The sequence below is a fragment of the Sciurus vulgaris genome (assembly GCF_902686455.1).
Source record: "Sciurus vulgaris genome assembly, chromosome: 1".
NCBI lineage: Eukaryota > Metazoa > Chordata > Mammalia > Rodentia > Sciuridae > Sciurus > Sciurus vulgaris.
Genome location: NC_136461.1, coordinates 109,811,565 through 109,839,293, shown reverse-complemented (window position 1 = coordinate 109,839,293; position 27,729 = coordinate 109,811,565). Strand labels below are relative to the sequence as shown.

Sequence of the window (27,729 nt, the reverse complement as noted above, 5' to 3'; positions counted from 1 at the left end):
TCAAGCTTGCTTGGGAGTTGTTGACAGTTTTGTTTTAATAGGAGTTTGTCACTTTAAGGGAAAAGCAGGAAGTTAAAAGTGGATGCCCACAGTAGGGGAGCAAAAGAGATTAGAGGACCATTCTGTCTCCAGAGGGAGTAAAAAGGCACTGCCTATAACAGCAGATGAAAACTGCAGAAGTTGTAGATGATTTTTTGTTTTTGTTTTTGTTTTCTGCCCAAAGCAGATTCACTCCACGTTTTCTTCCAGTTCAGAGGGAGAATTGCTGCCAATGAGTGAGCGGGGTGTTGGCTGAAAGGAGGTGGGGCAGAACAGTGCCTCCCCATCGGCTGTTGCTGTTGCTGCTGTTTGTACTTCCGTAGTTTATATTCCTTTTATTACAGCAGAAAATCAGAGTAACTTCCAGATCGCAGCTGAAGGATCAGCCAGGTGCTTCTGGATACAGAGTAAGATAACACTATGGAGCTTCTCAGCTCTGGGTCTTGCAGGCAACAGGGCTGCCCTATCCTTTGCAGGAGATTCATTCTGAAGAGGGCAACCGAATCTGGTTCCCCAAAGTCACCTCTTGTTACAGCATTTATTTGAGTGTCATGGCAACTGTCTTCCTTAAAAACTGTTGACAGATTTGTGCTTTCTGTCTCTTGTCATTCTTTCTTTAGGACAAGTGACATTGCCATAGCCAAGTGAAGATCTCTGGAGACCATGACCAAGAAAAGAATTGCTGTGATTGGGAGTGGAGTCTGTGGGCTCTCTTCTGTTAAGTGCTGCCTGGATGAAGACTTGGAACCTGTTTGCTTTGAAAGGACTGATGACATTGGGGGGCTTTGGAGGTATCAGGTAAATCTCCTTGTCCCTTAATACTTGAAGACCTCCCTGTAGCTCCATGCAACATTTTATCTCGTGTTAGGTAATGAGAGCTTGAAAGTGACTAAACCCGATAGAATTCTGCCTGTTGACTTCTTAACGTCCCCCCACCCCACATTTTATGAGGGTTTCTCTTTCCCTTTGTTGGCTCCAAAATGCATTGTAGATATACCTTTTTTTCCGTTTCTACTGTCTATAAAAACCACAGACAACATTTTCATTTTGTTAGTTTTGCTGTTTTTCAGAAGAGGGAAACAAGGTGGTGAGGCAGGGAGGTTGAGTAATAGAACAAACTTTAGAAAGCACACAGGGATTAGAAAATGTAGAGTGATTACTTCTGATATGTCTTAAAGGTAAATGAGCTAGAATTACCTGATAACCAACTCCTTCCAGGAATACCCCCCTCCCCAATCTTCAACATTACTTTTTCTATTAAAAAAGTCCAGGTATTTTTCTAACAGTTCTAGTCCTTGAATAAAGTATAAAACTTTATTTACAGTATTGTTTGCTGTAAACTTCTTGCTTTGAGAAGTTCAAAGTCCTTTGTCTTCCAGAAGAGGGCAGAGGGCACCTGCAAATGGGTTATCTTGTCCTTACACATACTCAGTTTTAAAGTTAAATTGTTTTAATATGCACATCCAAGTCTGCAACTTGTTAGTAACCATTGAAAATATCATCAATTTAAATTATATGCTTATTTAGTACCAAAAAGTATCAGTTACCTTCATTGATCTCTAAATTGGTTTACTTATAAAAACTCATTTTCTGAACCAGTGAATGGAATTGAGGTGCCACAGGTATATTGCACATCATAAAAACTAACACAGTATTGGCCAGCTACTTAAAAGTGGCCTTATGACATTTCTTAGTTGAACAGATGTATTGTATCTTGGCTCTGTTTTGGGAACTAATTCTGACTATAGTCTTATTCAGATCTAAAATGAATCCCCTTAGCAAATCCCTATACCTTTATCATAATCAGTCTTAGATGTGGGCTGAAAACCCTGTTAATTTGTTTTTAGTAACAGAAAATTCTTGAAATCCAGTCACATCCTATTGTAGAGGTTAAGGGCACTGTTTTAGATTCAAAGACTGTCTGTCATTTACAAGAAATATGGCCTTGGGCAAATCATTAAACCTCTCTGCCCACTTTTTTTTTTAATCTTTAGGAAGGGATAATAGTAATACCCCTTTGTACAGTGATCATAGGGAGTAAGTGAATGAATAATTATATCAATCTCTTATAAAAGTGCCAGCTCCACATATGGCTACAAGTCAGTTATTATTCAGGCCTAGAGTGGGACCCCCACATTTTGAGTCTCCTTAAGCATCCTAGCCAGGTTTGGCAATTACTGAACAGCAGTGAAATCGATTGAGGCAGGGATGAGGTTGGGAGGGTAGCCATTATCCTGCCTGATTATCAGTTTTGTGGTTTTTAAACTCTAAAGGGATTTGAAGTTATAATCTGCTGAATATACAGCATGAGGATTTCCTTTTTATTATCCTCTGGGCAAAATTTCAACACCTTATGAACTGCTTCCATGAAAAAAATAAACTTTCATCATAATGCTCTGACTTCTCTGACTTTTCTTATCACAGACATACCTATATGGTTGACTATTATATTCTAGAACCAAGAATGATGCCTGGCATATAGTTCCTACCCAATATATTTATGTTTAATAAGTGGATTCCTGAGAAGGAAACTGTCCTGAGTGGCTGCTAAGAATGTTATGGCACTATAGACCCTCCTTTTCACATTTCTCACAGTTACATAGCTGTGGAGACTAAGGCATTATAAACATCCTTTAATGAACTAAACATATTTTTCATGCTGCTGGTAGTTACTTTGAGAACTTTTTCCTGAGACATACTTCTCTATCAGTCTCATGCTCATTATTTGGAGTCTAGTTGTCCTTCCATCTCCCAAAACTTTTTTTATAATTTGTTAGAGGTTTTATATGTATAATTGGTCTAAGCACTTTGAAATTCCACCTCCACTGCTTGGTGTCCAATAAGAACACTGGGAATTCAGGGCTTCTGTTTTCTCTTTTATTGTGACAGGTTCCTGGGATCCAGGATATTTTTATTTTCTTCTCAGGTAGTACCACTTGTACTTTCCTATCCTGATTCCTATTTCATTTTTCTATCTGCCAAACAATTGTTTTGTCAGACACCACCATTTCTATTTTTTGATCATGTCTACCTACCAAACTAGTATTGTCTCCTCCTTGTACAGCTGAAAACTTTCTAATAATAATCATATGAGCTCTCAAGACATTAATTTCAGTCAATTCTTGATCTCTTCATTAACATTAAGTAAGATTGATGGTAGAAAGTAGGTTGTAATATGATATATTACAGTTTACTTTGATGTATCAGTTTACTTTGATGTTACCTTATGAATGCAATAACTCGAAAAGTTAATAAATTTCTTTCAAAATGCTAAGGATTTAATAAGTACTCCATGCTACAAAATAATCTTTGATTTTTTTTAGTCAAACTGCATATCTAAAAATTATTAAAACATGCTAAACTGTGCTTTTCAAACTTTAATGTACACATAAGTTACTGGAGATTCTCATGAATTAATTATGGGTGTACCAAAATTCTCCATTTCTGACAAGCCCTAAGTGATATTTATGCTGATGATCAGATAACTACTTCACATAGTAAAGTTTTAAAGTATAGACAGACAAATAGATGCCATGTGGGCACAGTATAATATAAAATGTTACTGTTACTGTTTAATCAGAAAATTAACTAATAAGCACCCATTAATGAAATATGTTTTTTTAAAAACCCATAAATTTCGTAACTCCTCCTTTCTCAAAAAAATGGCAAAAAAGAGAATAAGACAATAAATGGATTGAAAAACACAAGGGTATAGTTGTCCAGTTTTGCTATATATTGAAGAATTAATCACTGGGGAAACATTAACAAAAAATAATGTCAGCCTATTTATGAGATTCTGGTTGTGTTGATTTGGAGTCCCAATAAAGCTCTCTGCTAGGTAATATAGAAAATGTGAATAGCTAAAATTTTAATTAGGGCAGAAATATAGTCACAGCCACACCTTAAATGAATACTTTGGTTGAAATAGATAAGATAAATAAGAAAAGACTTGAAAGAAGACTCCTGAAAACCTTATTAGAAGTCAAAAAGAAATAATTATGGGGCAGACAAATAAGTATGGTCAATTTTGGATTCCTAGACTAGATAATTCTTTAATAAGAATTGGGAGGAAAATAAACCTGAATGTGGACAAATCCAACACTCTGTTTTGTGGATATTTAATGTTTTGTAATACCCACTCTCCTAATATTTATTCATTTCTGTAATAAAAAGGAAGGAGAGGGTCCAAATTGGTTTAAGGTAATTTTCTATAATCAAAAAAATTTAAATATAATAGATTTGAAAACCTGTGGTTTGTGACATTTCAGTGACAATATTGCATTATTTTATTGGATTACCACCTTAACCCCATGAAGTAATTAATTGGAAATTTTTGAGGAAACAAAAAGTTTGTTGTAGAAAAGAAGACACTGAATTAGGGATTAATGTCATCTGAAGCAGTGCTTCTCAGTTTTCATGTGCATCTGAATCAGTTGAGGATTTTGTTAATATGTTAGTTCTGATTCAGTAAGTCTAGGGAGGGGCCTAAAATTCTGCATTTTTAACAATGTCCATAGTGGTGCCCTTTGTGCTGGTCCACAGACCATACTTTGGATAGCAAGGATCTAGAGCAGTGGTTCTCAAATTTCAGTTATTTTTTCTTAAGCATTTAACTTGTTTCCTTTTTATTTTATGAATAACGCTGACACTAACATCCTTTAACAATAATCTTTGTTTGCAAGTCTGAATATTTCTTTAAAAGGCTATGTAAATTTCAAGGACTTTTATATACATTGCAACATTACTCAGAAAACATTGTACTAACTTATACTCTCCCTAGTATGTTTTGATCTAACCCATTTTTACTCATTTAAATGACTGTTACCCAGCAATAGTAAAAATGGAGTGAATAACAACTTATACTGGAAAGAGACTTAGTACATTTTCTTGAGAGCAATGTCTCAATATATATGAAAATTCTTGAGACTTATTCATTCAACTGGGAAGTTCTCACTTGGAATTTTTTGTGATTGCCATCTGATGAGTGCTAAGACTGAATTTGATGTGACTACTTTGTTCACATGTTTAGAACTTTAGGTGGGATAGCTAGAATTTCTGGGTGCTATTTGAATATTTCTCTACCCTAGATATTTTCTTCCATGTGCCTAAGTTGGGCTTCCTAACAGTATTGTGTTACTCAAGGTACTCAAGGTAGTTGGAGTTTTCATAGTAAAGATTTAGAATATCCCCCAAAAGCCCAGGTGTTCAAGTCTTGGTATCCAATGCAGCATTGTCCAGAGGTGGGTCTTTTGGAAAGTGATTCATTCATTAGGGCTCTGACATCATCACTGGATTAATTCATTGACGGCTGAATGGATTACTAAGCAGTGGTAGATACTGTAGGCAGGTGGGACATGGTTGGAAAAGCAGATCACGGGTTCGGGGGGTTACCCTTGAGGACTATATCTTGTCCTGGGCCTCTTCCGTCAACCCCTGCTTTCTGGCTACCATGAGCTGAGAAGCTTTCCTCTGCCATACCCTACCACCATGATGTTCTGCCTTGCCTGAAGCCAAAAGCAGTGGAGCTGAAACCTCTGAATCCATGAGTCGAAAGAATTCTTTCTCCTTCTCAGGTATTTGGGTCACAGCTATAAAAGCTAACTTCTTACGTGGCTGCTGGCTTCCACCAAAGTGAGCCTTCTAAGACACCCAGGTGGAAGCTGCAAGACTACTTATGACTTCGTACTGAAAGTCATTCAGTGCCATTTCAACTATATACTGTTGGTCAAAAGCAAGTCATAAAGATACTGAGATTCAAGGGGAAGGAACTACACAGAGGCACAAGTACTGGGAGATGTGTGGAGGTCATGTATGTGTGTCATTTGTTTGAATTGGCATGTATTTCAGGAAATTTTTCAACTGTTCACTGGCTATTTGTAAATCATGAAATTAGTTCTCAAGTTGCCATGAATGCTTCTAATTTACTGCAGGAAAATCCTGAAGAAGGGAGAGCCAGTATTTACAAATCAGTGATCATCAATACTTCTAAAGAGATGATGTGCTTCAGTGACTACCCCATCCCAGATCATTATCCTAACTTCATGCACAATTCCCAGGTCCTCGAGTATTTCAGGATGTATGCCAAAAACTTCAACCTTTTAAAGTATATCCAGTTCAAGGTAGGCAGTTTTGTGGGTGTCTTTGTGTGTGAAATTCTTCATCAAGTAAGTGAATAATGTGGCTTTATTAACCAGAACTTATGTGTAAATATTAGCTTGATATGCTCAAGTACATAGACTCCACTCTTTGTTCTCTCTCTAAAATACCCCTGGGAAAGTCTCTCATATATTTTGGCTGAAGATACAGAACGATACCTGCCACCAGTATTTGCATTGTCTTCATTTCACACTCTCTGCTTATAATAAAGGAGCTGAAGGGAATGAATAGGTATGGGAACTTTAAAGCTTTAAAGCTTTCTGGTTACACAACTTTTCCACTATTTATTTATTCTTTTATACTTTCTGAGGCACTTTCCAATATATTATTTTATGTGATCACCAAAACAACCTGGTGAAGTACTTAGTGACTGGGAAGCTACTGAGGAAGCAAAGAACTTAAAATCTGGTGGAGAGAGTAGAACACTGAATTAGGAAACAAAACCCTGAATTCTGGCCCTTGTTCTTACCGCTAATTAACTTGTAACCTGAGACGAGTTAGTTTCTCAACTTGAATTTATCATAATTTTCTTTTTTTGTAAAAGAAGATGATTGTACTGTATGTATTTTGGTTCCTTCCTTCTCTAAATTCTGCTGTGATTTTCCCATAATTTATAATCATGGACATAAACAGATATATCACCTGGCTTAAAGCCCAAACCTTCCACCTTTTTCTGTTTAGCAACAATAATAAAATGGTACTACCTGGTGACAATTTCCAAAGCCAGTCATTTACAGACCAGTGGTGCATCTCTGACTTGTTTAAGTGACAGTTCTTGAACAAGTTTGTTACTGTACTAAGCAGTGATGATGCAAAGACAAAAAAAAAAAAAATAAGTAACTGTGTTTAAAGACACAGAAAAATGAAGAAAATTATTATTATACATATAAGTAATAAACCAAGTGATAAGTGCCATAGAGATCTATACATTGCAGCTCAGAAGAGGGATGTTTAATCCATCAGGGAAGAGGAATCAAGTTCCAGGAAAGATTTTTAGAGAAGATAATGTCCAAGCTGAGTCTTGAGTAGAAAGGAGTCTACCAAATGAAGAAGGAATAAAAGGATGATCCAAGTAGAAGCACCAGCTTGTGTAAAAACACATGACAGGAACTATAAATAGTACAGGATGGTTAAGGCTTAGACAGTGTCTCTATTAGTCAACCAAGACATCATAGCCAAGGCCCTAGAAGCACATTGGAATGCATTCTTGATGTTTCCTTAGGCTGGCAGAGTAACCCATACTTATTGCTTATTTTTGAAAAACTAAAAATTGTACCACTGATTTCCCTATCTCACAGCCTCTTTCTTTATTTACTTGTAAAGTGGGCATATGTAGAAGACAAAGAGAGATTCCTTTACAAAAATAAGAGCCACTGAGATATTTTCCTGCTCTAATATGAAAGGGAGCCTCATAGTCACACGTTTGAGGTTAGCCAGAGAGAAGAGGACTTGGGTGTCAGAAGACATCAGAGAGTCTGGGGATGTCTGGGGTTAGTGGAGGAATAGGTGGTTAGGGCACAGAGTGTCACAGAAGTACAGGAGAAATCCAGGATTTATTCGGGTGGTACAATGCCTTAAGGCAGAGACTAAAAATCCTAGCAAATCCTACTTGTCTAGAAGCACAGGAGAGTACATAAGTCTGTCAACTCCATTTTACGTTATCTGCTTTATAGAAGTCTTCTCATTTGGACCACAGCCTCAAACAAAACTGTTCTTTATGGAGTATGAAAATCAAATATTCTTGCAAGGACCCTAATGATGTGATGGTACCTGTGGTATCAACCTTTTGTGTAACATTTTGCAGGAAAAGTCATGTCAGGGAAGACAATACACTGTACTGGATATGGTTACAGTCCCCTGTGTATGTCACTTTTCTTTCAGACCACTGTGTGCAGTGTGAAGAAGAGGCCTGATTTCCCTACTTCAGGCCAATGGGAGGTGGTCACTGAGTGTGAAGGGAAAAAGGAGGTTAATGTCTTTGATGGAGTCATGGTTTGCACTGGTCATCACACTAATGCTCACTTGCCCCTGGAAAGCTTTCCAGGTGAGTGACCTACCAGGAAGGAGGTTGACCCTTAAGCCATGCTTTTGACCCTGAGGAATAGAAGGTTGTGGTCTGAGTGATTTTTACCTTGGGGTGAAATAAGTCTTATTTCACTTGGGGTGAAATAAGTCTTATTAATTGTGCATGTTCCCTTGAAAATGGGATAATTTGTATTATTGCCATTTGGGCAATGGTAATTTTAGAGTTTGGAGGTCTGTGAACAATCATGCCACCACATAGTGCCATTTCAGTCAAGGCTGGAATACATACAGAGTGGTGATCCCATAAGATTATAATGGGGACTGAAAAATTCCTGTTGGCTGAGTAGTATCATAGCCATTATAATATCATGATGATGCTGATGTACGAACTCGTCTGCACTGTCAGTTGTATAAAATTACAGCTCACACAATTATGTGTGTGGTACATAATAATAAACAACCATGTTACTGGTTTATGTAGTTACTGTACTACATTTAGTGTAGAATATACTCCTTCTACTTATAGAAACGTTTACTGTAAAACAGTCTGCTATGTTACACCAACTAGCCTCACATGTCTAATGTTTATTGTGGGTCTTGAATGCATCAGGAGGCCACATCGAGTGACTGGTCTAAACAATCTACGCTTATGTAAGTACTTCTGTGATGTTTTCACAATAATGAAACCAACTTACAGCAAATTTTTCAAAATGTATGTATTTCTGACAAGTGGCACATGATTGTATTTAGTTTCACAATGACTTTGGTCTTCTTAAGGATCAGAAAGGAAGACTGTGGAACTCTTACTCAGCATTGGTTCAGATGTGGAATTTTTCAGTAATTGAGGAAACAAATATTGAGTTTCTAAGGGTTGAGTGAAAGCTCGAATAATTTAGTTTCAGTTTGGGGCCTGAACTTTCTTTTTTTAAAAAATGCACTTTATGTATATCCTAGAGTATACAGAAACATATATACTCTAATTGAAATGGGAGTATGTATTTAAGGGAATGAAAAGACAAGAGATTGGCAGTTTTCTGAGGCAGTTTGGATCTGTGAGTCTACAAATCCAAAATACAAACTACTTACAAAAAAGGAATCACAAGTTACTATTCTGAGGCTGTGGAATAAAAAAAATAAGCAAAAGTATTCAGAAAGACAAGAATAGCTGAATAAAGGGAGACCATGTGGAGAATATGTGCTTCAACTTTAAATTCTACAAAAGAATGATTTTATAAATGATATCCATCATATAAACTATCATCCCAAAATTATTTTCTGTTCTCTTGCAGGAATTGAGAAGTTCAAAGGACAGTACTTCCATAGTCGAGACTATAAAAACCCAGAGGCGTTGGCTGGAAAAAGAGTCATTATAATTGGCATTGGGAATTCTGGAGGAGATCTGGCTGTAGAGATTAGCCACACAGCCAAGCAGGTTTGAGTCAATGATTTACTTTGCCTCATTCTATCTTTAGTCTTATCAAGGAGGTAGACCCAACAGAGTATGGATGGCTACACTTTGCCCATCAGTACCAGTGGCAAATATGGGGCTTGGTTTCATTGCCTCGATTGGCATCATGATTGATGCTAAATGAAGGGGCATGGTTACTGGTTAGAGTTGCATTATTCAGTTGGCTTAATACTAAGGAATAAGTTCACTGCTTCAGGCTACACTCAGAATCCCAGTTAGGGCTGGGGCTGTAGTTCAGTGACAAAGGGCTGGCCTGGCACGTGTAGGCACTGGGTTCCATCCTTAGCACCACATAAAAATAAACAAATAAAACAAAGGCATACTGTCCATCTACAACTACAATTTTTTTTTTTTTAAAGAATCCTAGTTAGCCTCTCCCTGGCTTTGTTGAAGACCAGGTATTTGCTGGAAGAGGTTATGCAAATGCAATATTGAGAGTGTGGATTGTCCATTGGCCAGAAGAAATGCCATGTTCTCATATAAAGGAAGGCACACTTTGGTTATTAAAAACTTTTAATTAACAGGATGGTGGGTGAATTTCCTTTTTGCCTCTCAAATGGAAAAAAAGAAGCAATCTAATCTTTCCAAAAACAATATGGATATCAGCATATGTGAACAGCTTGTGCCAGCCTTTGCATACAGTTAGTTAGCACAGAATGACATTCACTCCAAAGCAACTTCTATGTCCTTGGTTTGTTTTGTTTTGGTTTCTGTACCATAGATATAGAGCTTTGAAGAAAGTGTCTTCACTATAAACTCCTAGAAAAAGGCATGTCATTATTATATTTTGTTGTCTTCATTGAATCATAACTTTATTAGAAATAGGTAAATGCATACTTGTTCTTCAGTAATTTTAATTATGCTGTACTTCTCTATAAATATGCTTCATATTATTTTTTAAAACAGAAGCTTAATGACGAAATTTTGTTAAATGTCCCTTACCCAGCAATTAAGTTCCAATAACTTCTCAGTACTATTTTCATCTATCAATATATAAGTGACAGCATATGTTATTCCATGAATTAATTCCACAAACATTTATTAGGAAGTTATTATATTAACAATAAAGAATAAAAAAGACATGAGGTTGGTACAGTAGAAGGATGTACAGTGTAGATAGTAGGGTTCCATGCAGGAGTCTTCTTTCATATCTTGGCTTGTGGAGTGGTCATTTCTAAGGGAGCTGGACCTTACCTGCACTGTGGAATTAAAATTTCCCGGGAACAAAATATTCAGAGTGTGGAGATAAGGCAGCCATGTTGATGAGAAAGCCCTGGGAAGACACATAGCAAAATTACATCTGCATAGCAGGGGCATTGCCATCACAACAGTAATGCAAGCTCAAGAAATTTAATTGCTGAGTTCTAGCTTTTTGCTTTACATATTAAATTGTATTAAAGAGAAGTTATTTGCAAATCAAAAAATTTTAAGTGGATTTGTAAATTTCAGTGCATAAGGAAGTTTTGGTATGATCCTTCTGGTATAATGATTTTGTGAAAGCATCCCTTTCTCATCAGGTTAATTTCATACAAGATTATATTGATTTAACAATTTTCCTTATGTTTTTCTTATAAATCTGAATTTATAAATATCATCTTTATAAGGTATAATTTTTAAGGTAAAATTTATAAATTTTTCACCTTATCCATGCCCTTCATCCATAAAATGAGGATAGTTGTGGCTTTCTCAAGAGATTGTTGTGTTGACAATGTGAAATGGTTAGGCAATGTCTCATACCTGTAATTTCAGCTACTCAGGAGGCTTAAAACAAAGTGTTGGTGGAAAGCTGAAATAAGTATGACAGCCATTAAGCATTTATTCAGTGTTTACTGTATGCCACAGTTTTTATAAAAATTATCACAACAGTCTTGTGATATATGTATTATTGTAACTATTTAATAAATAGGGAACCTTTTAATTAAGGCTTTAAGCATTAGCCTTACCCTAAATCATTTGAATCCTGAGACCATGCAGGGTCTTTCAACTGTGACATGTAAAAGCACTTAAATATGATAGTGCTTAAAGTTACTCTCTGTCAGGATATATGTGTGAAGTAAAGAATTATACCTTTGTAGACAGGCATCTTTTTACATGAGAGCTTAGACAAAAGACTAGGAAACAATGTACTTATCTACCTTACCACTCCAGAAACCACCTCCTCCACAGGGTTGTGTAAAGTTGAAAATGTTCTGATACTTCTGCCAGGTAATTGAATATCAACCTTAATAAGTTCTGAACATGTACTTCTAGCCAAGAAAGAACAAAGAAGCACTGAACAATTTCCTGTAGTTCTACTAGCAATCTTAATTTTTTCCCATTCAATAATCATTGCAGGGGTCTGAGGTTGTGGCTCAGTGGTAGAACCCTTGCCTAGCATGTATGAGGCACTGGGTTCGATTCTCAGCATCACATATAAATAAATGAATAAAATAAAGGTCTATCAAAATCTAAAAAAAATTAAAAAATAATAGAACATTTCTTAAGCTCAGGATTTAGCATCAGTCAGACATGGGTTGACAATTCAGTTTGCCTCTTAATAGCTATATGATCTCAGGCAAATTTTTCATATTCTCCATGCACCTCCTCCATAAAATGAGGATAATACTGGCTTCCTCAAGGGATTGTTGTGTAACAATGTAAAACGGTTAGGCAGCTGTAATTTCAGCTACTCAGGAGGCTAAGGCAGGCGGGTTGCAAATTTGAAGCCAGCCTGAACAACTTAGAGAAACCTTATATCAAAGTAAAATAAAAATTATAAAAAGGGACTAAGGATGTAGTTCAGGGCTAATACCTTTGCCAAGTATGCATTCAGCCCTGGGTTTCATCCCCAGCACCTCAAAAAAGAAAAAAGAATACAAAGGACTCAGTACAGAGAATTACAGGTCACAAGTCTCAGTAAATAAAAGTAATGATGATGTGCTGGGGAGACTAAAAGATGTTCAGGCTATTTCTCCCACTGTGGAGAAAATTAGAGAAACAGGTTAAGAGCATCAAAGTTTCATATAATATAAATGATAAATAACAGTTCTTATTATTGCAAGCAATGTCAATGACAAAAAGACTGGGAGTTTTGGATTAAATATCTCCAGTTTTCAGTTTTACCATTCCACGATTTTTTTTAGGGGGTGTGGTTATTGGGGATTGAACACAGGGCACTTACCCACTGAGCCACTTCCCCAGCCCTTTTTATATTTTATTTAGTGACAGGGTCTCACTGAGTTGCTTAGGGCCTCGCTAAGTTGCTGAGGCTGATTTTGAACTTGTGATCCTCCAGCCTCAGCCTCTGGAGCTGCTGAGATTATAGGCATGCCCCACAGAGCCTGGCCTATTCCATGATTTTTAATGAGTCCTATAGGTGGTAAGTGCCAGTGAAGTTCAGAGGATGGAGAGAGAATTATCAGCCTGAAAGGTCAGTGGTATTCTCATGGAGGAAGCCAACTTGATCTGGATCTTAAAAATGAATGGGCTGAGGAGAATTTAAAAGAGGAGAACTTTTCAAGCACTTTAGCTTTAAACAGAAACATAGTGGTGGATCATGGCGAGTAAAGTGGGAGTGCTTTCAGATTGTGAGCCAGTATGATAAAAGTAAACAATATTTCCCATGCCTTAGGTATTCCTCAGCACCAGAAGAGGAGCTTGGATCCTGAATCGTGTAGGGGACCATGGATATCCTTTTGATGTGGTACACTTTTCTCGACTTAAACATCTTATATCAAAGATATGTGGCCAAGCATTAACAAATACATTTTTGGAAAAAAATATGAATCAAAGATTTGATCATGAAATGTTTGGCCTGAAGCCAAAACACAGGTATGTTCTCAGGATGGGAATGGAGTTGGTAATGGCTAAGATACAAGAACAAGGATTGTTCACACAGGCTAACAGAGCTATCTCTACCCATACATTAAGAAAACCCAGAGAATCTGAAATTCAGTTTATATCTTATCAACCACAGAAGACCAAGATCTGCTGGTCTAAAGGATTTCTGTCACTCACTCTCATTGGCATTAACCATTTTCTTATTCTGTCAGGTATCAGTTCTTTTTATATTGTGCCCAACAACAACAAAAGGTAGTACAGGGCAGTGCATCATTCAGTCAGTCAACAAATATGGGGCACCTGTTGTGAGCAAGGCTTTATATTGGGCATGAAATGCAGAGAAAAAAGACATGATAATACAAATAATATCTTACCTTTTTTGAAGACTTTTTAAAGACAAGCACAGTGATGAGTTATATGTATTATCTCATTTAACCCTCACAAATGGCCCTGGGGGTCCTGTACCCTTTTTATGTCCATTTTACAGATTAAAAAAATTGAAACTTAGAGAAACTAAGTAATTTGCCCAAGGAAAACATGAGTAACAAATGGAAGATTTCAGAATGGATCTACCTTAAATGTATAAATGAGAAGACAGATAACAGGATATGACAAAGAAATGCATAGGATGCAGAGTATAAAGAATGAGGTTCTCATACAACCAGGAGGAACATTGTGAAAGCATTTCTATATACTGACTTTAAATGATATTTTTCTGTCTGACTTCTTATTTTTGAAAATGTTCAGATCTATAGAAAAGCAGTTCAATAATAAATACATTGAATATCCACATATCTTTTATCTAGATTCACCTATAAAATATGGCTATATTTGCTTTTTCTCTTTTCCCTTATAGAAGCTATGTAGATCCAAACAATATGTAGCATACATACGTACTTAAGTACATTTTTTTTAAAGTAAGTCAAAATCATTAATATATACTGAAGAAAAAGGGCACTCCCCTATATGCCATAATACAATTATCACATTTGGGAAATTTAACATTGATAAAATACATTATGTTAGCATATTCAAATTTCCACAGATGTCCCAATAATATTCTTTTTGTTTTTTCTTTGGGTACTAGGGATTGAACCCAGAGTCACTTTACCACTGAGTTACATCCCCAGCCCTTTTTATCTTTTGAGATAGGGTCTCGCTAAGTTGCTTAGGGCCTTGCTAAATTTCCTTAGCAATTTGAAATTAATTAGTGAGATGATACTTGGATGCTGTGTTTCCCAACAACTTTTTCATTTAGTTATTTAAGCATGAATATCTTTTGTAGTTGCAAAACAAATTGAGGTATTATGGAATAATAAGAGGTAGGCAAATAGTGTCAGCATGTAGCATTCTAATTATAATATCTTAGAATAGCAAAAGGCACATTATACCTTGAGACCTGCACATAGTCTGATATATCTAGACTATATGGCAAAGGTAGAAGAGTAGTTGAATATATCTCTAGGTCTATCAGGTAAGAAACTTTTTGTGTGCTCTGCTAAATACAAAGTTTGGGGGGTTGGGGATTTAGCTCAGTGGCAGAACACTTGCCTAGAATTTAAGCAAGTGAGTGACATAATAATAAATCTGTAATAAAAGTATTTTAGAATGACCACTGCACCTGACCCAATAATATTCTTTCTAGCTTTTTATTTTCTTTTCTAAATTGAGGATCCTAAAATCATGTTTATTTGGCTTTCTATTCCAAGGCAAATGGTATAGAAGGCAGATAGGAAGGGAGCCCTAAAGACAACCGTAGTAGTTCCGGGGAAATAGGGAGTAAATAAAACTATTCTGGAATAAAACTATTCCTTTTTAAGAGATAAAAGTATAGACTTGGTGAGCAGATATGAGATAGTTTTGTGACTTGGCCAACTATGTGAATGGAGGTACTGCTAGTGAAAGGGAATAAGTTTAGAGAGAAAGATGAAATCATGAGGTTGGAATGCAGAAAAGAATCTTCCTAAAGGTTACAATCTAAGCAAATTAAATTCAACAAATCAGGTATAGTTGCGAAACATAATATTCCTGAGGCTAGGCCAGGAAGATAATGGGGATGAGGACTCTCAGAGCCTACTGACTTAAAATTCAGAAATTAAGACTGTTTTAAAACTCAATTAAGACTTTTTTTAAAAGACCCAAGATACTGGAAACCTGACCTACTTATTTTGATATCCTTATTCCATGCTGTCTCTAGAAAACACTACTTAACAGGTCCGAAGTAGCCCAACAGAGTTTATAGAAAGCTATTTTAATAGAAATTTTAAAATATCAGGCTGTATAACATTGGTCAAGTCACTTCACTTCTCTTGACTTCGGTTTCCACATCTATACAACCTAGATAATGACACCTATCCTATCTCCTTCACAGAGTTTATGTGACTGTCAAGTTAATGCATGGAAATGTAATTTAAATTCTAAATTGCTATGTGGATGTAATTTATTACACAGTTTGGAACATGAAAATCTAAATCTACCTCTTGGGCCTTTGGAATTAGAAATGGAACTGAACAGAATAGTAACAGTCAAATTCTGCTAGATTTTATGATATGTGGACAGAAACTATTGGCCTATATCTTATGATACCACAGAGTGTTACTAATACTTAAGAAACCACATATGCACTCCTCAAATAAAACTCTTCTTCCTTCACTTCTCCAGTACCTTCCCTTTTGAGTGACTTCTAGGGTTCAGCTTTTGCCCTGAAAAGCTGATGTAAAGTAAAACTGGTATAAAGTAGAACTTTTCCAAATTTCATGGGTAGACTGAGGGGAAACCATTGACATATTGTTTAACCACTTTCACCAAAGCAAAACTTTACTTACATGATTTATTTCTCTCTTTCCCCTTCTTTCCCTCTCTCTTGGTCACTCTCATTTCTCCTCTTCATTGGCGCTCGTAGAGCTCTGAGCCAGCATCCAACAGTAAATGATGAGCTGCCAAATCGCATAATTTCTGGCTTGGTGAAGGTGAAAGGAAATGTGAAGGAATTCACAGAGACAGCTGCCATATTTGAGGATGGCTCCAGAGAGGATGACATTGATGCTGTTATCTTTGCCACAGGCTATAGCTTTGCCTTTCCTTTTCTTGAAGATTCTGTCCAAGTGGTCAAAAACAAGATATCCCTATATAAAAAAGTCTTCCCCCCTAACCTAGAAAAGCCAACTCTTGCTATCATAGGTTTGATTCAACCCTTAGGAGCCATTATGCCCATTGCAGAGCTCCAAGGACGCTGGGCCACTCAAGTATTTAAAGGTAAGTGACAATACAAATTGACTACTTAATTACTTGATGATGTTTAATTGTGTTTATGTACTTGCTTTTAAATAGCAGTATGTATGTCTGAAATCTTGAGGGCTGCATAATATCGGGCATAAAGTTAGTACTAGAACATTTATTTTTAAGTGAATCTAAAGTAGTAATTTATAACTATAAACATATATTAGAATCACCTGGGATATTTTCCTAACTTAAGAGATGCTTTGATCTCATCCCTGGTGATGCTTATTCAGTACATCTGGGTGGGGCAGGCATAAGATTTTTGATAAAATTGTTCCCCAGATGATTCCACTCATCTAAATTTTAGACAACTGGCATATATTTGTGAAGTAAAAGAATGTCATCTTTCATTATAGAGCATGTCAAATATAGAAATGGTGTGACTTAATTTCAGACAGCAAGTTAACACCTGGTAGGAGACTAGTCCAGAATGTAGAATATTCAACTTTCAAATCCTTACACCCCCCTTTACATCTCTTCTTTCAGTTTTGACTAGGAGTACTAGAAAAAAACTTTGAGGTTTGGGATAGTAGTCTCAATATGAGTCAGCAGAGGATAAGGCTTCTAAAAGGCATGATTGAATCTAGCATCAACAAAAAATTATTATGTCCCAGAACACATAATTGTTCTCTACACTGGTCAGACTATCACCTGAAAACATTATAAAAGTGAAACTGGGATTCATTGAATAAGGAGAGATAAGAATGATTTACAGAATGTGAAAACATATCATTTGACATACAGATGAATTTGCTGGAGAAGTTTAGGCTAAAGAAGTTAAGATCTGGGGGAGATCTGAGAGTTCCCTCCAAATATTTGAAGGGATAACCCATGGGACAAGAATCAGACCTACTTACTAGGACAGAGAGTCAAACTAGAACCAAGGAGTGAAATCTTGAGGGTTGCATAATATCAGCTTAACATTAAAAAATAAAAAAGACAAGACCTTTTTTTGTCCATATAAAGGTTTTTTTAAATTTGTTGTTTTTAGATATACAGGACAGTAAGGTGTATTTTGACATATTATACATACATGGAGTGCAACCCATTTCAATTTGGATCCCATTCTTGTGGTTGAACATGATGTGGAGTTACGCTGGTCTCGTATTCATATATAAGCATAGGAATGTTATGTCTAATTCATTCTACTGACTTTCCAATTCTCATCCCTCCTCCTTTCCCTTCATTCCCCTTTGTCTAATCCAATGAACTTCCATACTTTTCCTCCCTACCCTCCCCTGTTATTTGTTAATATCCACATATCAGAGAGTACTTTGGCCTTTTATTTCTTGGGACTGGTTATTTTTAAAAAAATTTTTTTTGGTGTAGATGGACATAATACCATTATATTATTCATTTTTTTTTAATATGGTGTTGAAGATGGAACCCAGGACCTCACACATGCTAGGCAAGTGCTCTACCACTGAGCCACAACCCTAGTCCTGGTTTATTTCACTTAGCATGATATTCTCCAGTTCCATCTATTTACTGGCAAATGACATAATTTCATTCTTCTTTATGGCTGAGCAATATTCCATTGTGCATATATACCACATTTTCTTTATCTGTTTATCTGTTGAAGGGCACCTAGGTTGGTTCCATAGCTTTGCTATCATGTATTGAGTGCTGTAAACATTGATGTGGCTGTGTCACTGTAGTATGCTGATTTTAAGTCCTTTGTGTGTAAACCTAAGAGTGGGATAACTGGGTCAAATGGTGGTTCCATTCCAAGTTTTCTGAGGAATCGCCATACTGCTTTCCAGAATGGTTTCACCAGTTTGCAGTCCACCAGCAATGTATGAGTATACATTTTCCTCTACATCCTTGCCAACAGGATGCTTGTATTCTTGATATACTTCTGAGATGAACTCTCAGTATAGTTTTAATTTGCATTTCTCTCATTACTAGAGATGTTGAGCATTTTTCATATTTTTTTTACCTTTTCTTCTGTGAGGTGCCTGTTCGGTTCCTTTGCCCATTTATTGATTGAATTATTTGGGATTTTTGGTATTAAGTTTTTTGAGTTCTTTGTACATCCTGGAGATTAATGCTCTGAGGTGTAGATGGTAAAGATTTTCTACCATTCTGAAAGTTCCTTTGATTGTTTCCTTTGCTGTGAAGAAGCTTTTTACTTTGATGCCATCCCATTTATTGATTCTTGATTTTACTTCTTCTGCTTTAGTAGTCTTATGGAGAATGTCGGTTCCTGAGCTGACATGATAGAGTTGGGCCTATTTTTTCTTCTGGTAGGAGCAGGGTTTTTGGTTTAATGCCTAGGTCAACAAGACCTTTTCTTGGTCTGCCTCTGAAATTGTGAGAAATCCAAACATAATAGCAAAAGAATGTCACATGGCTAGATAGCCATTTGAACAAGGGTGAATGGAGGAGAGTTAAGCCTCAGAATAGAGAGAAGCCAGATGACTTTGAAGTTTCTTTCTAAAGAAGAAATTCTTTGATCCTATAATTATTATAATAAAATTTGCTATCATTACTAGTATTTAATTAAAACTATTCAGTATTTTCATTGGAATTATAGCTTACTGTTTACTAGTAAGATCTTTATGATGGCAGAGGGAAAAATATAGTAGTATATAGTTAATAGGTAAAAAACATCTTTCCAAATGACTGCCATTTCTTAATTCCTTACAGTCTATGCAGTTGGTCATGTACTATTTAAGAGCACTGGACCACCAAATGCAAGTAACCCATGGTTGGCTTAATTCTAGTCATATTAAGTGGATATTTTAATTAGATCAATTAAGTAAGGGAGAAGGTTTCATTAACATAGGCCAGAGCATCTTAGTATGCTTGAAGCAAATGGGACTCTTATTCCAGGCCCAAGTAACTTGCTAAGAGGAATTAGAAACATGAATATTTGAAAGAATCTGCATTATGGGTATGAGAGTAGGTGATCTGAAGGGAAATGTACAAAAATTTCAGCTTCTTATGGTAGCAGAAGCCTAGCACACATTCTTCCAGCTTTTGCAAAAAAGAAATCTTCAGAAGAATCCCTATGACTTTACCAAACTTCCAACGGGAACCCTGAGTTTTTTATTCTAGCCATGGCTTACCTGTCTACCTACCTGTTGCTGGCTCTTTGCGGTACAAAATCCATGGATATTTGTCACCGCTTGCAGCAACAACTTGCATGGGTCCTATGGGTGGTGGACTGGAAACTGAGCCACTTCTATCTTTCTCTTTAGTGCACTGCTTTCTTGCTTGTTTGTTTGTAGAGGGTAGAGGAAATGAGGTTTACTTGCTTTGAGAGGAGAGAGAGAGACTTTGCTTAAGAGAGACTTTGAGAGAAGGACAGGCTTTGCTTAGAGCTTAGAGGAAGAGAGACCTGCTACACCTCACTTAAGGTCTGCTGCTTCCTACTGGTGCGTCCTGCATCCTGTAAACCAAGGGTGCATCTACCCAAGGTGCCCTAGTGATGTGTCTCAGTTCTCCGTTCTGCGATCTGCCTTCCGCCACTGCCCCTACTCGCTGCTGTTTCTGCTTCCTTTCTTCTGGCTGCTGCTGAGTGTGTCCCTACTAGCTGCTGCCATGTGTGTCCTTCTACTAGCTACTGCTCTGTGTTTTTCTGTCTCGCTCCACCTAAGCTTATATCACCTCCAGGAGGCGGAGAGCAGGGCCACGCCTCTTACCCAAAGATTAGGCCAGACGCTAGATGTCCGAGCAGGCACAATTAGGACTGCTTGAGAACACATGCGCATACACTGTGTGCGTGGACGATAAATCACCTGAGTGTGCTTATGTCAATTAACCTCCTCGCTGCCGATGTGATCAGGCGCCGTCCGGGCGCCGCCAACATGGCACAGCCCCCAACACCTACCAAAATCTTCTTTCTCATCTCTGAATTTTATCTTCACTAGTTCATCTTTGACCTAGTTTTTCCTAGTCTTTCAAGCCTGCCCAGCTCAGTCTGTCCTCTTCTTTGGTCTGTCTTCCTTCTATCAAGTCCCATTTTCCGGGGCTGGGGAGATAGCTCAGTTGGTAGAGTGCTTGCCTTGTAAGTACAAGGCCCTGGGTTCGATCCCCAGCACCCAAAAAAAAAAAAAAAAAGTCCCATTTTCCTTCTTCCTTCATTCCCTGGTATTATTGCCCTCTTGTCAAGGAAAATATTCCACCCTTTTCTAGAACACTGAACATGGCAAGATTTCATTCTTGCCATGAATGAAATCAATTTGTTCTTTGCCTGTTTTGCTGGTCTCACAAGCGTTCTTTGATTTAGCAACTTTTTCCTTCTTGAAAACCATATCAAGTTATACCAATTCTTTGTATTACCAGAAGGTGTAATGTCATAGGGTGACATTTAGGTTCCGCCACAGATTGGTATAACCTACTTTTTCAGGTTCATCTTTCACTAGTCTTTACCACACCTCAAGTTTTTTAGAAGCACTGGATGACTTATGCACTAAGCAACAATATAGCAGATATCCTTGTACCCAGAACTTTAGTTTCTGATGTTCTCTTCTTAGTATGCCCTCCCTTTACTTTCTGTTTATACAGGACAAACCTATGCATATGTCCTCCCTCCTTTATTAGTATATTGAAAGCTCTTTATAATCATGTTTATTTACCTTTCTATTCCAAGGCTAGACCAATACCTAGCACATAGGAGATATCTAATAAATGTCACTTCAAATGAATACAGTATGGCCTTCAAGCAAATGAAGTTTTGAATTCTGTAGTAGAAACTTTAGAAGATCTCAGTTTATCAAGTGCCTTGGCCAATTTCTTGTCATGTTAAAAGGCTGAACTGGTCTGGAAGGCCAGTATGGCAGCCATGTCTCTTTTCTCTTGTAACATTATACCAAAATGTGCAGGGCAAGTCAGGATTTCAGAAAGTCAGGATTACACAAATACAACATGCCTTACTCCTGAGAGTAGACTTTGAAAGGTCCATTACCATAGAACTTAATTTAGCCTCTCTTCATTCCCACATTGTCCTGGGACCCTGGGAAAATAAACTTCAATTCCTCACTGTTCTTTAACAACATTGTTCAGCAAACATTTACTGATCTCTTAGTATGTATGATCTCCTAGGTGCTAAAAAAACAGAAAAACATAAAATACCTATTTTCATGGAACTCAGAGTCATGGAAGGAAGACAGACAAGAAACAAACATTTAATGTGTTCATTCATTCCATCCTAAGCAGATGGTTTAGTAACAATGTAGAGGAGCTACTGTGGGAACAGTGGGCAACAAGTACCCAATTCTCCCATGGCTATATACTAAAAGAAAAAGGAAATATTGACATATGAGTGGGAAAATCACCAATGTTTATGTAAAGTTAGGGGAGAATGACAGTAAAATGAGTTCTGGGTATTATAAGTAATTGAGAATGTTGGGAAATAATGTTATAGGAATTAAGGAAAATGAAGCCGGGGTGTTCATAGAGGTGATATCAAGAAAGTTCTTGGCTGCCATGCAAGAAGTTTTTTTTTTTTTGTTTCTTTTTTTTTAATGTACACTACAGAGAACCACTGAAGGATTTTAACTGGGAGAGGAGAACTCAAATCAGATTTGCAATTTAGAATACATGTTAGAGGGAGTAAAATGGGAAGGTCAGTCCAAGTAAGACCTCATAAAGCCTTCAAACCAAGGTAATGGCAATCTAAATGAATAGGAGGAGACAAACTTGAATGAAACTTCATAGGTACCTTTAAAAGGATTTGGTGGCAGAATACATGTTGGGGATAAGAGAGAAAAGAATCTGCCCAGGTGCTGTGACCATTAATGTAAACTAGGAATACAAGATTTGGAGCAAGATTTGGAGGGAGATAAGAAATATGATACAATATGTGTCTAAACAAGGGTAATACTGAAAATTAATGAATTCAAAGAGAACTGCACCACAGAATGTTGTAAATATCTTTGTCCATCAAATCTTAACAGATTTTTGTTATTGTTGTTTATGAACTGACTGCCTTTCACCACCAAGAAATAGATCTCCACCCCCCTCCTCCTCCATAAGTTTCAAGCTAATAAATGCAAGATTTACTTGCATGTATTTACTCCCTCTAACATGTATTCTAAGTTGAAAATCTGATGTGAGTTCTCTCCCAGTTAAAATCCTTCTGTGGTTCTCTATAACCTACATTCAATGCAAACTTCTTGCGTGGCAGCCAAGAACTTTCTTGATATCACCTCTATGAATACCCTATAAGATGTAATTGGAAATAAGCTCTTAAAATGTACTTCTTGAGCATCCTAAAAGACCTGTGATTAATTTCAAAGGAAACATTCCCATGCTTCCTTATTAATTTATAAGTAATAATTTCTGTAGCTAAAATGAGAAAACACATCAAAAAACACAGTAAGCTCTGAGTACTGAATTTCTGACTTCTGTGTTTCAGGAGGAGCATATCAGGATAGTTACTGGAGTGTGCCCAGAGAAGGGCAACTAGAATGGCAGAGAACATGAAACCTGTTACATAAGGAACCTGTGCTGGTTAGCCTGATAATGAGAAGACTTAAAGTAGTTATGACAGGTGTTTTTCACATATTTTAAGACATGTCAGGTGTTAAAATTCAATTCTATGGCTCCAGAAGGAAGAGCTAGTTCCAATGATGCAAGTAGAATAGAAGTAGATTTGGGGGTCAGTAAAAAAAATAATGTTCCAGCAACTACAGTGGTCAATTATATCATCTCCTTAGAAGGTAGTGAGATCTCCAAGACCAGAGACTTTTAAGGAGGAATGAGATGATCACTTGATATTATACTGTAGAAAGAAGGATCGGACTGAGTAAGACATATTCCCATTCTAAAATTCTACATTCCAGAATTTTATAGAGTAACACTTTAGGATTGTGGCTTAAATTTTCTACATGGCATAGTGCCTTCATATCTGGTCATAAGGCTGTGTATCTGGGCAACAGGCTAATTGTTTGAGCTAGAGTCATATATATGGACTTAAATGTGATTCTGCCTTTGTCTAGCCATGTCCTTGGGGTTAGATCCTAGTACAGGAACTGTTTGTACATTAATGCTTTAATTTATTTGTCAAGATTGGGTATTATGAGTTACCCTTGGCCTTATCCCCCCACACACAAACTCTTATCTAATAAAAAAGGTTAGAAGTTGAGGCTTATCTTCCATAGGACTTTAGCATAAAATGTGATTCAGAGTTTATGTTTACTTCCTTTATTCTCCATTGTATAAAATACCTTTGTTATTAAGATACCTGTGTAGGTGCATTTCTCCAGTCCCCTCCCTATTTTGAGATGGGATTTTATTACATTGCTTAGGTTGATTGAATCCCTGGACTCAAATTATCCTCCAACTTCAGCCTCCCAAGTGCTGGGATTGCAGGTTGCGTCACCACATCCAACTTGCCTTTTGACCTTGTATCTCATTTTTCATGTGCTTTTAAGACCATTTGTCATTTCCATGTGTCCATATTTCATTTACCAATTCAAAGACTATGTTAGGGAGGAGGCAGATATTTGTTGGAAGACAGAGTACAGTAAACATGTTAAGACAAAGCAGAATAGAGTAAGCTGCACATATTGATACAGTTGAATATTCTTTATCCAAAATGCTTAGGACCAGGGGTGTTTTGAACTTCATGTATTTTCAGAGTTTTAAATATTTGCATATACATAATGGCCTATCTTGGAGATGGAAACCAAGTCTAAAAATGAAATTCACTTATTTTTCATATGTACCTTACACAACATACCCATAAGGTAATTTTATACAATAGTTTTAGTGTGCCTGTTTTTTGACTGTGCGCTATCACGAGGTCATGTGCTGAATTTTCTACTTGTGGCATCTTGTCAGTGTTCAAAGAGTATTGGTGTTTGGAACATTTCAGATTTCTGTTTTTCCAATTAGGTATACTCCACTTATTATATTTTGATGGTGGCAGGATCAAGTATTCAAGCAAACTGTAATCCCTTTGAGTACAGAAAATTATCCTATATTTCTTTGAATTCCCCATAACACAGTAATTGTTAATAGGATCATTGTTTTTCTTTAGGGCTAAAGAAATTGCCCTCACAAAGTGAAATGATGGCAGATATAAATAAAACTCAAGAGGAAATGGCAAAAAGGTAAGAAATTCTCCCAGGATGATGTATGGTAACTTTTTCTACTTATTTCTTAATATGAACAATATTTTACTACATTTCAGATTCCTCTTGTTAATTTGAGAATTCTGATTAAAAAGGGAACAATAGTTTGTAACAATAGTTGTTACAGTGGCTTAGAGCATGAAAAGTCCATGTGATTTGGTAAGGTAATAACATCAGCTGGCTGCTTAGTGCTTTGGTGAACACAATGATTCGGAAGTCTGAACTTGAGCTCAATCCCAGGGTTGTTTTTATTCGGACAAAGTGGAAATTGGTGAAGGCCCCCAAATGGTGGTTTTTCTGCAACTGAATATACTAGCAAAACTCCCCTATCTTGGAGGAAGAGAAAGTTATTTTTTATTTAATCTTCTTATCCTTACCAGGTGCTCTCCTATTTTCTTCCCCTCTTTCATTGCCAAAACATCTAAAGTTTCTACATCCTATGCTCTCAGGCCTCTCCCTTTGCTCCCCCAAGTCCCTGTATTTTAAACTTGCCTCCTTACTCCTGACATTGTTCCCTTGAAGGTCATCCATGACCAGGTTCCAATCTCTCACTACTGAGCTTGGCATTTTTAAACGTTTTCCCTTGGAGTGTTTTCTTTACCTTCTTTTCTGGCACTACACTTTTTTATTTGGACTTTTTTGCTCTCTTTCCTTTGACTTATTCTTGTCCTACCACCTTCTGATATAAGCAGTCCCCAAGGATATAATTTGAACTTTATTAAGGGTTGACAGTTACATTCAACATTTCATGTACATGGAGCTTATTTAATCCTCATAACAATCCTGCAAAGCTGGAACTAATGAATCCTTTTGTGAAACTTTCATGAAAACTCCAGCTCTTGACCTACAACTATAAGACAAATAAATGCACACACAAACACCTGAGTTAATACCATCTCCAGAAAGGAAAGCTCTCAAATTCTTTCCTATTTCATCTCCAGCACCATTTTGATAAAGTAATACTTGACCATCTATCAGTTCCTTTGAATTCCATCTCAAGAATTCTATCTAAAATTTATTTTCTAATCATTTTTTCCTGTCCTCGTTTTTGGATCCCTCAATCAGCTTAATTTGACTTTCCTCTTATTTCCTTTGTGTTCTGTTGTTCTTTCTTTTCATTATAGAAAGTAGCAAGTGAAAGTCTCACACTTCTTCCATATATTTTACTGTTAACCACATTTTCCCACTAAAAAGTCTTTTTTAGCTCTCCAAATTTGCATTTGGTATTATCATTCCATCTGGTTCCACCTGGAGGGCCACTTCCTTTTGTAGGATAAGTCACCCTCTCTCCCTTGAAATTCCCTTGGAATTTCAGGATTCCAAGTTAACATTTTCCCTGGGAAGCCCTGATCTGTGGACACCCACCACCCTACCACCACTGCCCTCATAAAATAATTGAGAATACCATGTTTGAGCATTTTTGTGGTGAGTTTCTCCTCTTTCTCATCAGAGTCTTCTGAATCTGGAATGCTGTCCATTCTTGTTTTCTACTAATTTAGGCAATGACCACAAATATTCTTTGCCCCATTCCTGCTTTATTCTTTCACTTTGCTGCTGTTTCCTGATTTTTAATACTTTTCTTTGTTCTCATCTTATCTATATCTTTCAATCCTTCAAGGGCCTATTATAACCCTCTTTTAAGTGCCCTGTTTTTACATTTCTATTTAGCAGTCAAACCCACAATATTTAGCAAAACCCTTGTGTCCTGTTACATGTATGCCTATCTTATCTCTTACTAGATTTGTAAGATCTTTAAGGATGGTGATAAATATCATCTTTTTTTCACTATTTATTACAGCTCATAGTCCAATATAAAATCAATACAGCACTCAGAAATCACTGATTGATTGATCATCTAATTGATTGCCTTGTTGATAGGCCATGGCTTCTATCTTCTCTACTTTTAGGTACGTGGAGAGCCAACGCCATACCATTCAGGGAGACTACATTGATAGCATGGAAGAGATTGCTGATTTGGTGGGAGTCAGGCCTAATCTACTGTCTCTGGCCTTCACTGACCCCAAGCTAGCATTACAGTTATTTTTGGGACCCTGCACTCCAGTCCAGTTTCGTCTACAGGGCCCTGGAAAGTGGGATGGGGCTCGAAAAACCATCTTAACCACAGATGATCGTATCAGGAAGCCAATGAAGACAAGAGTAATTGAAAAGAGTAATTCCATAGCTTCAACAAAGACAATAGGCAGGTTTATGCTAGCTGTTATTTTCTTTGCAGTGTTTATGGCTTATTTTTAGATGTCCTATCGTCAATGCCCTGGCTTTCACTGGGAAGCTCAATCTAGAGATGGCTTCCAAACCTAACAAGATGGAACAACTCTCAGCTTCATATTTCCCAGATTACTTTTATTTCTCTTTCAGAAGCATTGATCCTCTTTCTGCTTTTTTCTATAATGAAATCCTGGGTTTTCATTTGTGTTGATTCATCCTCCCTTACTCTTGTAATCTGTCACTTTTTCCTTCTAATAAGTCCTAGACTGTGAGTTCAGGAACTCCTTTAGTCATTTTTATATTACATCCTTAGGAGACATGTGGTATGTTAATTATCAAATATTATGGTGGGGACCCTAAATCAGCATCTCTAAAAAATGGCTGACTCCATGTAATTCTTCTGATAGGATTTGATTTTCTATTAAAAGCTCAATTTTTGTTTGTTTTTAATATTACAACTAAATATATGTTTTCTGAGAGATAAGAGAAATAATGATCTTAAAATAGTTTTCTATGATAAGACATTTTGTTTTACTTACTATTTACTAATGTACCTGATAAATGGTCATTTTTGCTCCTCTCCCTAAGCAACATGTCTTTATTTTCTTAATAAAGAAATTAGTTTCAACTTTC

General features: G+C 36.8%; 1 protein-coding gene across 1 annotated transcript; it reads left to right on the top strand.

Annotated features, from left to right (window-relative positions):
* Positions 1–190: 190 nt before the first annotated feature.
* On the top strand, positions 191–27,729 carry FMO5 (flavin containing dimethylaniline monoxygenase 5). Its single transcript, XM_079140362.1, has 9 exons — positions 191–446; positions 660–837; positions 5,970–6,158; positions 8,077–8,239; positions 9,510–9,652; positions 13,299–13,498; positions 16,410–16,762; positions 24,777–24,849; positions 26,778–27,729. The coding sequence occupies exons 2-9, from the start codon at positions 703–705 to the stop codon at positions 27,121–27,123; spliced, it is 1,602 nt and encodes a 533-aa protein (XP_078996488.1). The 5' UTR covers positions 191–446; positions 660–702; the 3' UTR covers positions 27,124–27,729.